The 16,516-nt window shown below is 41.7% G+C and overlaps 1 protein-coding gene across 4 annotated transcripts in view; it reads right to left on the bottom strand.

Moving 5' to 3' along the window:
• The window catches only part of CNTLN (centlein), a 213,942-nt gene extending 198,479 nt beyond the window's left edge, over positions 1-15,463 (bottom strand). For 2 of the 4 annotated variants that reach the window (XM_044427774.1, XM_044427777.1), the window contains exon 1: positions 15,113-15,463. In XM_044427774.1, coding sequence (XP_044283709.1) covers positions 15,113-15,223 — 111 coding nt within the window. In that variant the 5' untranslated portion in view covers positions 15,224-15,463. The remainder of the gene's footprint in view (positions 1-15,112) is intronic. The other 2 variants (XM_044427780.1, XM_044427775.1) reach the window with 1 other exon arrangement.
• Positions 15,464-16,516: the final 1,053 nt, after the last annotated feature.

Genomic DNA, 16,516 nt, shown 5'->3' with positions numbered 1-16,516 from the left:
TCCATTACAATAAATCTCCAATAATTTCTGCATTTCCTTTAATTCTTGATCATAAAACTTGATCGGGATCATCCAAAACAAAAAAAATATTCTTTGGCAGAATTTTCATTTTTGTTACTGCTATTCTTCCAAACTATGATAATTTTACCTTTTCATATTTTCCTATTTTATCTTTTATAGCCTTCTTTAACTTTTCATAATTCTTCTTCTTTAATTCTTGACTATCTTTTGGAATATCAATTCCTAAATATCTAATATTATCTATTTTTAATTTATATTTTTCTTTTAATATACCCAGTTCTTCACTATTATGATTAAATAACATCATTTCCAATTTTTCCAAATTAACTTGCAATCCACTATATTTCCCAAATTCCTTTAAATGTAAACATATTCTCTCTATAGCATTTATTGGGTCTTGAAATGTTCCCACAAGGTTTTTTCCTTTCATCCTTGTCATGCTTAATTGGGCAAAGCGTGCCAGGTCTGGATGGGGCTGAAGACCCTAAAAGTAATGGTCTTGGAGAACTTTAATATTCGTACAAATGATCAAGGATTTCGTGGCTACCAACGTCATCTCTCAAATTGTATCTTAGGGTGTGTTTTTCCACTCTGACTAAGGGAAAATAATCTGTGCATGGGGGAGTCAACTGTCTGTTTGGATGGACAGATCATTACCAAGTTAATTTGGACACTAACATCTGCAGAAGTAGAGGTTCAAATATGATAGCTCCTTTGGCTGATAAATCTGGATGGTCTTCTGAAAATTTTTGGCAGATTTATTTATTTTATAATTTTTATTTTAGCTGGCAGTTCTATAAGGAAATGCAAAGAGCTCCAAAAGCACTTCTCCAAATTGGAACAATGGGCATCAAAATGACCATTATGACCCCATAGGGCTCATTGTAAGGAAAAATAAAGTCTCTGTTTCAAGTATATACTGATAGGATCTGAGTTAGCAGTTGTTGAAGCCAGCTTGATTAAACTGTTCAGCAAGTATGTGGCTGCTGTGCAAAAGGAACATTCCATTTTAGGCATGGTTAGGAAAGGAACTGAAAAAACTGCCAATATGTCCTCTTATACAAATCTATAGCACGAGTACACTTGGAACACTGCATGTAATTCTTGTCTTCAGACATAAAAGGATACTGCAGAATTTGAAAAAAAAAGTGAAGAAAAGGACAACAAAATGATCAAGGGCCTGGAACAACTCGCCTATGAGATAAGTAAGCTTATGGGTCCAGTAAGCTTATGAAAAAGATGAGTAAAGGAGAGGTATGAAAGTATGCAAAACTGATAAAGACCATTTTCTTCTTTTTTCATAATATTGGACAGAATCTAGAACTTCCTAAAGTTAGGGAAGCGAGCAACACATAACCATTTAAAGTTCTTTAAAGAGAGAGAGAGAGACAGAGAGAGCTTAATTAGCTATGTGCAAGATGTAAGCTGCCCAGAGAGCCTATGGCTACTGGAGTGGCATATAAATCAAATAAATAAATCACATAAGAACTCTTTAAGTTCTTCCCTCTTTCCCCTCCTACTTTATGTTGCATAGGTTTAGAGCTTTTACTTTTCTTGCTCTTTAAAGGACATTCATTTAATTCACAAACCATTTCATCTACTGCATCTGTATATTTGAAAATCAACTTGCTTAATAAAATGTCATTTAACATGTAGCTTCACAAGTTTTATATTTTATGATGATGATACACGACTGCTCCGAAGTCAAGCCAAAGCATGGTTTAGTGCTGCCAGAACAAGCCACAGGGTAGCCTGCAGGGTTGTCTTCTCTCTACATGAGGTAACCTGTAATTTCCCATCTTTGTTTGTCACAAGCCACAGTTCATCACTTTGCCTAAAGGAGGAAACCAGGATCAGAAGACAAGGTTTACAGGCAAGTGCAAGACATAGGCTGCCCCTTCAAACAAAACAGAAAATTTATGATTTGCCCAAACAAGTATCAGAAGTTACTGATCACAGCACATGGAAAAAAGGGAAAGGGGAAAGAGGAGGAGGAAGCATGCAAAGCACTATCTCAGAAATGAGGAATCCATGACCCTCTAGATTTGTTGGACTGCAATTTGCATAGTTCCTCCCATTAACTATAGGAAGAACTATAGCTAAAGCTAACAGGAGTTGCATTTCATCAACATCACATTCCCCACTCCTGTACTATGTGAACAAATCATGTTCTTTCATTGTTCCACTTCCCCTTCTACACTGTAATAACCTCTCTGTCAATTTCGTGGCAAAGCACAGTTTCCAGGTGCAGATGTTACAGAAAACTATGGCTCACTGATAAATCAAAAGTGGGGCGAAAATTGAGAATCCACAGGGTCAGAATGAAAGGGGAGGAATTACTGTAAAAGCACAAGATCTTTATATACTATCTATCCATGGCTAACATAATGCCTAAGCACACAGACACACAGATACGTACATACAAAGAATCACATCAATCAGATACTGACACAGGCAATATTTTAGAAGATAAATTTCCCTTACAACAGGAAAAAATATGCCAAAAAGGGGGAATGCCCACTGCAAAGTTCTACAGGCTTTCATAAAGGTTTATATTATGATATATTTATTATCAAGAAGTGTACTTGCATTAAACATAAGGGATTAAGACAACATTAAAATTAACAAATACCATTTGTGATTTAATTATCCCTGCCTTGTACAGTGTTTATTCAACTATATGTGTATAAGAAAATACATTCGTATTAGAAGACATCACAGGGAAAGACTGAGTCTTGCTAGAAAATACTGACTAGTTTTGTATCTTAATAAACTATCCTAAAAATCTGTTACATATATCTATCCTAACTCATATATTTTGGCTCCAATCTTGGACAACACAAAAGTCCTGGATTTAGTATGTAGAGCTGGTTAATTTCTAAGCATTGCCTAACCTAGCTCCTCATACGCTTATCTTTCACACATATTCACCTGCAGAAAAATATCTGTGGCATTAATAATCCTTGCTTTAAGCCCTAAACCAAACATTGAAAATGTCTTTTTTCCTCCCTTGAACCCTTATCTGAAAGTTTCTTTTGAACCTAAACCAGATTAGAAACTGAAAAAAAAGATCAAGTTAGTGCTTCAGAAAAAGGGTCCAAGCATAAAGAAGGAGGATCCAAGATGATATATACTCATTGGATCCACCAGAACCTGAACAATCAAATACAATAAAACCATTATCTGGCAAAATTTATACTCTGCCAGCACTGGGCCAATGAAAAACTTCAGTGGTGCCTCTCCACCTTGCCTTCTGTTCTGGGTAAGTCTCCAAGTGAGGCAGCATCTGGCTTTTGAAACATGCTTCATGTTTCATTAACTGAGTGTGAAAGGGAAATATTACATAATTTATCATTAAGAACTGTCAATATGATATATTAACATTTAATAACAGTCAATATACTAAATGATACTGAACAGTATCCAAAGCTTCCCTTGTCCTAACAGAAATAAGTCCCTTTGGTTCATTTCTGATTGCTCTAAAGCTTCTTAGAGCAACTGCAAATGAGCCAAAACCAGCATTTCCAGAACAACTCACAGGAGGAATCTCCACTGACCTGTCCTGTTCTGGAAATGTTGTGCTAGCACAGCCTAATGATCACTGGAGGGCTGGCAGCTCTGCATGCTGCTTCATGCCCATTTTGCACTCCTGGCCAACTTCCAGCCAGGCTGATGCCCATTAGTACTTGCAGAGGCTCTCACACTCACTCGTTCACTCACCCCTGAAATAGGCCACAGCTGCCTTTAACAAAGTATCAACCATTTAACCAATTGTTTTTTAACCAAGATCATGCTGTTAATTAATTACAACAGTAAAATTCTTCTCTTTGGTTCAAAGTTTGTACAGAAACATGTAAGTGCTGCTGAGCTAAAGAGAAGCAATCCCATGTTTCTTTGGATTGGTTAAAGGCGCATGAAGGGCGCTCCAGGAAACAAGTAACCACACTTCATTGCAGAGAAGTTCCATGTTTACTGGATGCATATAACATGCTAAGCCACCTTGGGGGCATGGTTCTGGAGCCACGGTGGCTTAGTGTGTTGCCCAATTCCAGCACTCCCTCATAATACCACAACTCAGGATTATCTAATAAAGCTGAGTAACAAAAGATTTAAACCAAAAAAAGGATGTTATTTTCACATAATGCTTAATTAATACATGAAATGCATTATTCACTCAGATTAGACAAGTCTATCAATGGCTCCTAGGCATGATGGCTATACAGAATTTTGGGAAACAATGCAATGAGTAGGGCATACGGGCTTCATATCCTGCTTATGAGCTTCCCAGAAGAATTTGGTTGGCCACTGAGAGAAACAGAATACTGAATTAAATCTAACCCAGTAGGGTTCTTAGGTTCATTAACTATAGGGTGGGCAGGAAGGGAAGCGGGAAGGAAGTGAAGACTGCTCTGGGGAAATGGGTTTTGGCAATGTTGTTTTTTCTGCTTTGAACATACAAGGTATTTATGTTGCTGTTATTATGCTGAGTTGTTTTCACATTCCGATTCTCATACTCTGTGATTCCTGTGGAAGGTGGACACTCAAGACAGCTGCCTCTCTCCTAGAGAATTCTGCTCTTCTCTTTATTTCCTCCCTCTCCTTCCCCAATTGCAAATGTGACCCTGAATTCAGACACAGCTCATTCCAAACTAATCTTGTCTAAGGATCATAAAAGTGTGAGGATGGGAGAGAAAAGTCAAGATCTGCCTGATAATCCTGAGAGGGTTCAACTACTTTCCTTTTGTACTGGGATGTAAAGGATTCACAAGAGGCAGAGATTTCTAGGAAGTAATTGTAGGAAAGGAGGAAGAATGGGCTGTGGGCATCACCAATACATCCATAAAGAGAAAGGACTATATTGAGCAGACAAGGGATCTGGGTTGTGGAGTATGGGAATGGTGCATATAGGGCTTCCTTTCCTCCTCATCTGTCTGTGAGTAAGGAACTAAAGAGGATCCAGGTGCATCTGAACTGTGATGAGGGGCAGATGGCCTTTTATAATGCTGATAGAAAGACCTTCCTCTGCTCTTTCTCTGGAGTCTCATCTGCAGGACTCATCTGCCCTTATTTTAGGGTTCACAGGAAGCCACCTCAGGATTACTCCTTAAGGTAGCTATGAGCCTTCCTCATGGGCTGTCCTCTCCAGAGAATGGCCTGTGAAAAGAGCTCCCCTTCTGCAAAGGTCTCAAAAGAGGCCAGCAGTCATTGAAGCCTCAACACAATGAACTAAAAAACCATGCCAGTTCTGGCAAAAGGATAGAACACATAAAACCAGTTCTGGACTGCTTGCACTGGCTCCCTGTAGGCCTCTGGACCCAATTGAAGGTACTGGTCTAGGTTATAAAGCCTCACACAGCTTGGAACCACAAAACCTGTCAGAGTGCCTCTCCCAACTGCAATCTAGTCAGATGTTATGTTCAACCCCTTTCTCCAAGTGCCAACTCCTAGAGTATCTTGGATGGTGACAACAAGAGGGAGTGCTTTCTTTGTGGTGATCCTACATTTATGGGACAATCTCCCTACTGCACCCTGCTTGTCACCAACCTTGTTATCTTTTTGGCAACAGGTTGGGACAGCACTTTATGATTGAACCTTTAAAGATTTGCTTGACCACCCAGGGCTTCAGGGGACTACCCCATCCCACATTTTGTTTAAACAGGGTCATTCTTCACTATATATTTTAATTGTTTTAAATTTTTCACTGTTTCTTTGATTTTATGGTATTTTATTGTCTTCTTTTTAAGGATTGTTGTAAACTGTCAGAGGCCTTCAGCTATGTGGTAGTTGTTGTTGTTAGTCGTGAAGTCGTGTCCGACCCATCGCGACCCCATGGACAACATTCCTCCAGGCCTTCCTGTCCTCCATCATCCCCTGGAGTCCACTTAAGCTCACATCAGCTGCTTCAGTGACTCCATCTAGCCACCTCATCCTCTGCCATCCCCTTCTTCTTTTGCCATCTATTGTTCCCAGCATCAGGCTCTTCTCCAGGGAGTCCTTCCTTCTCATTAGGTGGCCAAAATATTTGAGTTTCATCTTCACTACTGGTCTTCTAAAGAGCAGTCAGGGTTGATCTCCTCTAGAAATCTCCTCTAGAGGTTTCGGCAAGGGGCGGCATAGAAATGTTATAATAATAATAATAATAATAATAATAATAGTAGTAGTAGTAGAAATGACCGGTTTGATCACCCTGCGGTCCAAGGGACTCACAGGAGTCTCCGTCAGCACCACAATTCAAAGGCCTCAATCCTTTGGCACTCAGCCTTCCTTAGGATCCAGCTTTCACAGCCATACATTGCAACTGGGAAAACCATAGCCTTGACTATATGCACTTTTGTTGCCAAGGTGATGTCTCTGCTTTTTAGTATGCTGTCTAGATTTGCCATAGCTTTCCTCCCCAGGAGCAAGTGTCTTTTAATTTCTTGGCTGCAGTCCCCAGCTGTGGTGATCTTGGAGCCCAGGAAAATAAAATCTGTCACTACCTCAATTTCTTCCCCATCTATTTGCCAGGAAGTGAGAGGACCGGATGCCATGATCTTAGTTTTCTTAATGTTATACTTTCTTATGTGGTAGTACATAAATAAAATTAATTATTATAATAATCAGCAGCAGGAGCAAACCAACATGAGGTTCCAGTGTGAAATCATTCATAGACTAGGTTCACACAACATGCTCAGCCATGCTTGACAGGTTGTGCGAGCCCAGTACCCTGCTTCTTATGGGGTGGTTTATAAGCCATGGCTGATAGTGGTGTTTAGGAAACCCCCTAGCACTAAGCATGTCATACAAGACCAGACAACACACTAAATCGTGATCAGGACAAAAGGCTTCAGAGTCCCTTGGCCAAATGGGCAAAAAAGGGTTGCCACTCTGGCCATAGGATTCTAGCTGATAACAACTGGCAAAGAGTCCAAGTGGCACTTTGTGTAGCTCTGTTTGGGGTGGGGGGAAGCAGGGATATCCAATGGGGTGCACCATGTGCCATTTCCTCAAAGCCTGTTTAGGGCCTGAACCTTCCTCTCGCCAGCATGCTAGGTCATCCAAAGGTAGCAAAAGTGGTTTCTCACCATGCTTAACAAGCCATCCAGAACCCATGGGCTGTTGTAGAATTCTGGGATAATTTGGTAACAATAACAAACCACTCTCACCAGATCAACATGAGACAGCAAGCCATGACGGTGACAATAATTAAGCAAATCTCCTCAGGCATGTCACCTCTGCACATCGGAGGAATAAGCCACCATGGCTGATTTTCTCTCCCTGATCATGCAAACAGGTTAGGAAGGATGCCCTTTTCGAAGGCAGTTCTTACACAGTTCCTAATACAAAGAGATATAGGAAAAACCACTGTTATCCTTTAAGCATGAAGCAAAGGAAAGAACCACAGTTGTTTAATCCCACTAAAGCATGAACACAAACATTAAAGAACAAGCAGTATATTTTACTATTGCAGTTAATGCACAAGTAGACTATTGCTATTTGAAAATAACATTTTCCTGCTAGTGATCCCTTAAGGAACCAATGCTCTTTGAACATCCTAATGTTGCCCCTTCTTCCTAAAATACTCCTCTCCTTAAATATCTAATTTATAGCTTCCTGCTGTTCACAATAGAAATTAATAATGCAGAAAGATAAAAGTTGGGGGAATAAGTTCCCTTTAGGAGCCTTCTTTAAAATTCCTCAAAGAAAGTCATCAGAAACATTCTTTTAAAAAAGAAAACTAGCAAACCAAAAGTAAAGCTGTAAGGCAACTCAGAAAGGAATCTGATGATCTGACCATACAATCCTGTGCAAGCTTACTTAGAAGTCTCACTGTATTTAATGCAACTTATTACCAGGCTAAGTGTGTACAGGATTACAAGCTTAAGCCATTTTATACATCTTTAAATTAATACTGGATATTTCATTAAGGGTACAATCCAATCAGGATGCCTCTAACACCCTCAGACTCATTAGTTTACAAGTTTACTGTGGAGGGCAGAAGAAGTAGAAGGACAAAGATCACCTCTGCTGCTTCCTGCCTTGAAATTCAGTTAGACAGGCAATTTCAGCTGCCTATCCAAAGTGATTTGGAGCAGGAGGGAAGGTGGATGAAGCACTACTATAAGACCATGTATTTTGGTGGCACCGAAATCCCATTCTCCTATCCCCTAAGCCATGGGTCCTCAAACTACGGCCCACCATGGTTGTTTACTCGGCACGCCTCAGAGCTTTTGGACTCATTCGGAGAAAACGATATCCGAGCGAGTCCAAAAGCTCTGAGCTGGTGCAGGCGTTCTCTGAAACTGAGCAGAGAGCCGGCACATGTTCCAAATTGTAACAGCTCCCTTCAACTGCGTGTGCACTGGCTCTTCCCCTGCATTGCACACATGTGTTGGCTCTGAATACAGAGTGGGAAACAGAAGAGAGGAGGGTGGAAGAGAGAGAGAGATGAAGACAGTGAAAAAGGACTGAAGGTAAGAAAAATACAACTTTAAAAATCTATTTTTAATTATGTGAGCCATGTTCTCGGGCTGCGGGCCAAGCCGCGGCTGCCTCACCAAGCCCGGGGGCGGACAGGCTGAGGCGGAGCAGGGCCACAGCTCCCACACCTTTGCTGCACCCTTCTCTGAGCAAGCTGCCACCGTTGAGTGGCCACCATGCTTCTTCCCCCCGTGGCGGGGAGAGTCGGGAGGCAACCCGCTCAGCCAGCCGTGGCCCTGTCCCTCACCTCCCCTCGCCTCGGAAAGCAGCCCTTACCTCCCTCCTGGCAGCCCTCTCCTGGCTGGGGAGCTGCCCTGCCCTCATCTCTCCAGCCTCCCACTCCCTCAGAACCAAGGTGGCGGCAAGGACTGTAATTTCCACCATCTCCAACCAGCATGGCCAATGGAAGTTGTAGTCCAACTCATCTGGACAGTACCAGTTTTGACAAGGTTCCACTAAAATATGGTAGTCATTAGCTCTGCATCCAAATACAGCCATTGTGTATTGTGGGAATTGTTCTGGGCTGACATGCTTTAAATACTAAGAGTGGCATTAACAGTATTTACCCTTAGTATTTTTGCTTCATTCTTTGTATATGCCAGTTGCAGTCATCAGCTGCATTGTGCAAAATACTATATTTAGTGCCTTGGTTGTGTTGTAGCTATGTCCCTTGAATATGGACATGTTCTTCCCCACCTCATCTTGGGCTTCTGTTGCAGCCTGAGGGAGCAGAGGAAACATTTTTAATTTTTTTAAAAAATTTAACTAATTTTAATTAATTTTAATGTGCAGTGTGCATAGGAATTCATATTTTTTTCAAACTATAGTACAGCCCTCCAACAGTCTGTGGAACAGTGAACTGGCCCCCTGTTTAAAAAGTCTGAGGACCCCTGCACTAAGCCCTATCTCTGAGGTTGTTCTTGCAGCTGGCATGATTCTTTCCTCATCAGCTACAAGAATGAACAAGGGTGCTCCCAGCTATGAGGCCCAAGTGATCTTCTGGCCTCATAGCTGGGTCTTCAAAAATTCCCATGGCTGTCTAGACAGATTCTGGCGGCCACTGGCTGTCCTGTGGATGGTACAGAAAAATGTGAACTTGAACATTTGAAGCTACTAACGGTCAATATAGACCCGCATTGTCTATTCTGGCTGACAGCAGATTTTCAAGTTTTCAGGGGAAGTGTGCACAGGAGAGAAGATGCCCCTGACTGGAGATGTGTGGCACGTGTCCTTGAACCTAGAATATTCTGTATGCAAAACACTTATTCTTTCACTTATGTGGTGGTTCTGCAGCACACCTACCTTCCAAAATCAACTAGTCAGAGAAGTAATACGCCATAAAATAGAAAAGGTAAAATGGCAGTCTGGAAAGAACAATAGAAAATTGCAGAAAGCTAAATTACTGCCATGCACACAGCCATCCACCTAGTTGCACCTGAAGAATACACAAATCCTCTGGGCAGTTGGGTGGGGAACTGTGCTGAGCTGGAAGTGAGTTTTCAGCTATCAATGTGCCACAAATTACTAACATAAGTTGTGTGAGCCTTTGGGAACTAGTCATTCTTGTGATCTTATTCACAAGATGGAGTGCAATGAATTTTTGACATTAGTCTTTACCAGAGGAGATTCCCACACCTGAATCATCGTTTTGTGGCAATGACTTTAATGGGCTGTGTCACGTGCAGATGACAAAAGATGCAGTTTTAGAACCAAATGGCAAAGTTGAAAATAAGTCACCAGAGCTGGATGGCATTCGCCCAAGAGTTCCTAAAGAGCTCATATGTGAAATTGCTGATCTTTTAACAAAAATATGCAACTTATCACTAAAATAAATCTCCTTAGCAAAGGACTGGAAGGTAGCCAATGCAGCATCAATTTTTTAAAAAAGGATCCAGGGGGGATCCACATAATTACAGACCAGTCAGCCTAACATCTGTCCCAGATAAATTCGTAGAAAACACGAAGTCCCCTAAGGATCTGCAGTGGGACTGGTGCTATTTAACTTATTCATAAATGATCTGGCATCAAGGGAGAACAGTAAGAAAGCCAGGTTTGCAGATGACACCAATTATTCAGGATAGTGCAATACTATGCAGATACTGGAGAGTTCCAAAAGGATCTCTCCAAACTATTTGAATGGACAATAGAATGGCAAATAAGATGGAAAATTAGTACGTGCAAAATGATGCACATAAATCTTGACTTTACATTTAATTGATTGGGTCTAAATTGGCTGTGGATACAGAGAACATAAGTCTTTAAGGTCACAAAAGAAAGCAAAGCGAAAAGGGCAAGTTAAGTGTTAGGAATTATTAGGAAAGGGGTTGGAAATAAACTAAGTAGCACAATGCTGTCACACAGCTGGCAGAGATACAGAAAGGGTAATTAAAATTATGATGATGAAGTTGGAGCTTCCACAATATGAAAAGGCTTTCATAGAGCTTTGGTTCACTCACTCACTCACACACACAGACACAAACACTGAGGTGGAGGCACAATCAGCATGTATACAATTATGAACACTGCCGGGAGAGTGAACAGAGCCATTTCCTCACACACTACTAGGCCTTGGGATCACCCAATTAAACTGATTGGCAGCAGATTCAGGACAGAGAAAAGACCGACATAAATAACTTAAGGAATTAATTGACACATGGTGCAATGATGACCACTAAGTTGGTTTTTTAATTTACAGAGAATACATCGATGTGATTAGCCAGAATTATTTTTTTTAAAAAAGAATCTCCATGCCAAGAGGCAAACTGCTTTTTTCTACCAGATCAATGAAATAAACATGGTGGGCACCATCATGCCCTGCTTGTAATCTGCCATTGTAACTGGCTGGTCACTGACAGAATATCAGACACAGTTGGACTTGGACTTTTTCAGCGAATCAGACCTTAACCCAGAATGACACAGACAGCAATGTCACACATTATCAGACTTGAGTGTACACAGAAGATTTTTTATATATACCCCTAAAATAAAAGGCACATTTTTAAAGCCCATAAACATATGCATGTATATAAATTTAAAATATTCATGCAAACTGCTACTACTGGTTTAGTTATGTATGTACACTTGTATATTCTTGTCAGAGTACTGATCAAACTCACCAAGGGTGGATAAAAATCACTGATTAAAATATTAAAAATTGGATTTGTTTTGAATTGGATTTTTAAAAATAAACAGTTTTTTGAAGGAAACTCCATCTAACGATAGTTTTCTATTTAAGATACTTTACAGCCCAAAGGCTATTCACCATGAAATAAGGATTAATTTTTATGTAGCAAGAGGCTGTATATTCATACAAAGTTTATGTTTTTTGGTAAATGAATTCCATTCATCAGTTTACAATGTCATGCTCTTCTATAAGATTACTGGGCAACTTTCTATCTAGAAGATATGATCACAGATGCTTGGTTTTACACTTCTCAAAACAGTGAATTTGTGTCTGCAGAGACTGTATGCTTCTTCACAGCAAACATGTTATAAAATGAACATACAGAGTTGCAAAAAAGACATTAATCCATTATTCCTTTGCAAATCTATGCACACAGAATCAACCTGTTAATTCTTAAGTGCTAAACTTCAAAAATTTCAACGAATAGAAGACTGTTGAGAGAGGAATAGATCTGCAAAAGAAGCTAAGTGTGAGGAAGGAGGGGCAAGCTGTAAAAACAAAAATGAGCCCTTTTGAGCAGAATACTCCACAAGCCTTTGGATCGTTTTGTGTATAGCTTGAGGTTTATCATATTATTCTATATGATAACTTACAATGGCAGAAGGCCATAACAGAGACCCTGTTTGGGAATATTTCGATGAAGTTTCTCTACCTACGATTAAGGCAGGAATGTGTATAAATTATGTAGAAAATCATTATTTAAAGCAAGTCTTACTGACTAGTGTTTTAAATCAAATCCACCCTCAACTTACCTATCAAATATACACTCCATGGCAAGCATAGTTATCTATACATCCATCTCACAGCTAGGAAGGTAACTTGCTCATCTTGACCAAGTGTCTCAGTCTAACCTACTCAACAGGGTTGTTCTGAGGATGAAATTAGATCATCAGATGCTGGTCACATTTGTGCTTAATAGGAAACAATCCTCACTTGATAAACCAGAATACAGGTAAGCAATATATAGGGAATATACATAAGCACACATCCCATTTGCACGTTTGTGAACATGGAAAAACAAGCTACAATTCAGCCTTTAAATATAATTCTCCAATACTTGCAGACTGAGAACTGTGGGGGAATGCTTTCAAACAAGCCGGGATCAAAAGTTAGATTCAAACCAGGGCTGGAAATTGAGTCTCAAATCTGGCTTGTTTAGAAGAACTTTCCAGTTTACATGTTAATGAGAACCAATGTTCAACTGATCGATTTTGACTTTTTTCCCATTTATGCAAAGGGACAAACAAAGCAATAAGAAAGAGGTTACCTGTGGGTACACCTCCTTCATGCATATCCTGGCTTAATCAAGCAGGATGGCCCATTAAGAGTGATGGATAAATCAGATTATAGCGCTGTTACATCACAATCCAGATGCACATACTTGAAAGAAAGTCTGTTTCTTTTTTCCCTGTCATCCAGTACCATCTGTTGGTGGTACAGTCCTGCTTGCAACAGATGACAAGGTAGGGATGACAGGACCAGGCATTTCCTCTTGCTGTGTAGCAAATGGTGCTATAAGGTGGCAGCCCTACCTAGAGTTGTTTGGAAAGCCAGCCATGAAATTTCAGCTGGTCCAAAACAGGACATTGGGCCTGTTGATGGGGACTGGCCAGTATAATCACATTACACTAGTGCTTTATGATCTGCACTGAGTGCCAGTCCATTTCCAGACACAGTTCTAAGTTCAGGTATTGACCTAAAAAGCATATTTGAGATAAATTACAGGAAAGATCATGTCCTTCCATGCCTAAACACCAGGACCATCTTTAAAGGCCCTTCTCTGAGGGCCTCCAAAAAATGAGATGAGCAAAGTGGCTATGAAGGCAAGTACCTTTTCTGTGGTGGCACCATGGTTGGGAAATGTGTCCACAGAGCAGCTCACTTAGTACCTACATTGCACTCATTTTGATGCCAAGAAAAGAGCTTTTTATTTGCCCAGCTTTTAAGCCCTTCAGTTTACATAATGGTATTAGTGTGCTTTTAGAATTTTCACTGATGCTTTTATGTTTGTTGGTTATCACTTTCATCTGTGTTAAAATCATGTTATTTGTATTATGTGTTACTACATTACTTTATTTTGTGGTTTTAGATTTTGTTTTGAGGACTGCCCAGACAGCTTTGGCAAGCAGACAGTATTTATATGTAAGTAAGTAAGTAAATAAATAAATGACAATTGGGCAAACTTTAGCTGGTCATACCTCTAATCTTAACTTGCCTCATGGTGCTGTTGAAAGTGTAAGGAAACAGTGGGAGAATTATGTACAGCATTTGTCCCTTGGGCAAAAAGTAGAATATAAATGTAAGAAAGAAACAATACAAGTGTAGCAGATATAGCTAGTAACTCCTGGTATTGATATTCAAGAGTTGTCATGTTCATATTGTCCTTTGCTTCCTTACAAGGAGCCCAGGTTGGTCTATATAATCATCTTCTGCTCCATTTCATCCTCATAATAACCCTGTGATGCAAATTAGGCTGCAAGTGACTGGCCCAAAGTTTCTGGATGAGCTTCCTGGCTGAATGGGGACAAGACACCAGATCTCATGAATCCCCATCAACACTCTAACCATTACACCACAGTGAAGTATTTAACTTTTTAAACATTACCCTATCATATCCATAAGTAGCATAGCCAGACTTCCTTCTAAGGAAAAATCATTAAGTCCTAACTGCAAAGGTAGAAATGGCAATAATTTCTTATGCTGTCATTCCCTTATAGCTTGGCTTACTTGCACAAGTCAACCAGCGCTATTTGTTCAACGTGCAAGGGACGTGCATGGTCCCACCTGGTCTCTGCTTGGGCTGCACATTGGGCAAGTTGATGGATAGCCCTGCTTTTAGAGAAGATGTCTATGAGGCATTTTTGTATCTTTGCCGACCCTAGAATTACTCCAACTTAGGAAAGACCCACTGAATTGAATGGGAAGCCCCACTCATGTCCATGGCTCTAATCCAAGCAGAGCCAACAGTGGCTACAGCCCCATTTTTCCTCCGAGGTCAAAGGCGGCGTGGTGTTTCGGGTGCCTGCTTTGCGGAGCGGCACCCACTTTACACTGGAAGCCAGGCGCACCTTGCGGTGGCTTCTCGTCCCGCCTGAAGCGACGATGCCATGAACGCTGCACTTGTGGAGGTCGGTCCCGCGGGCAGCGGGGTCGGGCTGGCTCCCCGAGAGGCACGCAGGCGACGGGCTGAGCGGCTGGCAGCAGCCCAGTCGCAGGCGTGCGTTCTCAGCCGCGCCGACCTCCTCGGGGTGGGCTCCCCGCTCGGCCCCGGGACCGTGGTCTGCCTCGGCTGGGCTCTGGCGCAGCGGCGCACCGGTGGCAGAGGGTGAAGGGGAAGTTTCTCTCCCCGCTTCCCACTACTGAGGCAGCCAGTCCGGAGGGCCTTCAGGAGCCGAGATCCATTCCGGGGCTCCCGGATCTCCGGCCCTTGCCCGCTTCGGTACCGACCTGGCACTGGTTCAGCTCCTCAGTCAGGCTCCTGACTTCCGCTTCCAGCCCCAAGACCCGGGCCGCTGCTGCCGCTGCTGTAGCCGGATCCTTGCGCTGGGAAGAAGCCATGCTAAGTACCAACTGGGCACAGGGAGATGCTCTAAAAGTCACTTCTCACTCGTGCCTTTGACCTACCGACTCACTTACTTGGGGAACGGGCGGGGCTAATTGTGAAAATTTACAAACCGCCCGCACTAGCCTGGCGAGCCATTAAGAATTAGAAGGCGCCCGTGAACCAATAAGACGAAAGTTTTCACGGAACTCCCGCCTTCTCCTCCTCCAATACCTTTTTCTACCGCCCCACATTCGCTTTGAGAAAGAATATACGGGCGGCGCTAGGAACCAGAAGAAAAAGGACGCAGCGTTGGATTACCCGTTTAACTGATAATCGAAAGTGGTTGGGGGGGGAGGAGAACGATTTTTAACAGCCTCCCCCCCATGTCTGTACAGCGCATGTGCAAGTCTTTCGCGCCTGAAGCTCACGTTGTCCCGCCTTCTGCTCGTCTTCCGGGGAAATGAGTCTTGGAGGAGGCGGTGGCTGCATCTGGGGAGTTGGTTCTATTGATGCTTCTCCGGCGAAATTAGCTCATGGCAGGATCTTAACGCTGCAATTTTGGTGTATTTATTTGAGAAGAAGCACCGTTGAACAGCGCAGGGATCTACTTCCCAATATGGTGACTCTCTGGTCGTACAAGCAATTGCTCCAACAAGAGAAACTGGTGATGGTTGCATTTTACATGCATTTATTTGAAGCATTGTTTAAACCGACCTTCAAGGCGCACTGCCCTCACAAGGCACCCTAACAGTATTACCAGAACAAGAGCCGACAATTACAAATAGGCATAGAAGCAGCTACTAATGGTTCTTAAGCACTACATGCAATACTGGGTTAAATGTGTCTTCAGGATTCGCTTTTAAAAGCCAGCTTTGATGAGGTCATAGGTATTTTCCTGGAAAGGGACTGCCAAAAGTGTGAAGTAATCGCCACAAGGGATTTGTGGAATAGGCAGAACTCCAAGGGCTTATATTGCCTTAGCACAGATTGGTCTCAGTATCCTGCAAATTGCAAGGCTTCCTAAAAAACGATGGCAAGCTTGGAAAGTCGCTCATTTTATATTCATAAAACTTGAGTGTTACAGTACCCATATTTTCTACCTTCAGACATGAATAGGTTCTCAATTTTTACGTTAAGGTGTCAAGCTATGCAGACTTGTCAAGAGCAAGTGCTAGTAAGTTTAGTGCAATTTAAAACTTTAGTGCAATGTAAAACTTGGATCAGATAGAATTCTAAATCATGGTTTATTACCATTATGGGTTGCTGAATTCTAGATCTTTGTGATGTGGAATCCTAGTCAAATTAAT

The sequence above is a fragment of the Varanus komodoensis genome, unplaced genomic scaffold (genome assembly GCF_004798865.1).
Source record: "Varanus komodoensis strain SLA01 unplaced genomic scaffold, ASM479886v1 scaffold19, whole genome shotgun sequence".
Lineage (NCBI taxonomy): Eukaryota > Metazoa > Chordata > Lepidosauria > Squamata > Varanidae > Varanus > Varanus komodoensis.
The sequence above is the reverse complement of the archived record's forward strand: the minus strand, read 5'-3'. Positions and strand labels throughout refer to the sequence as shown.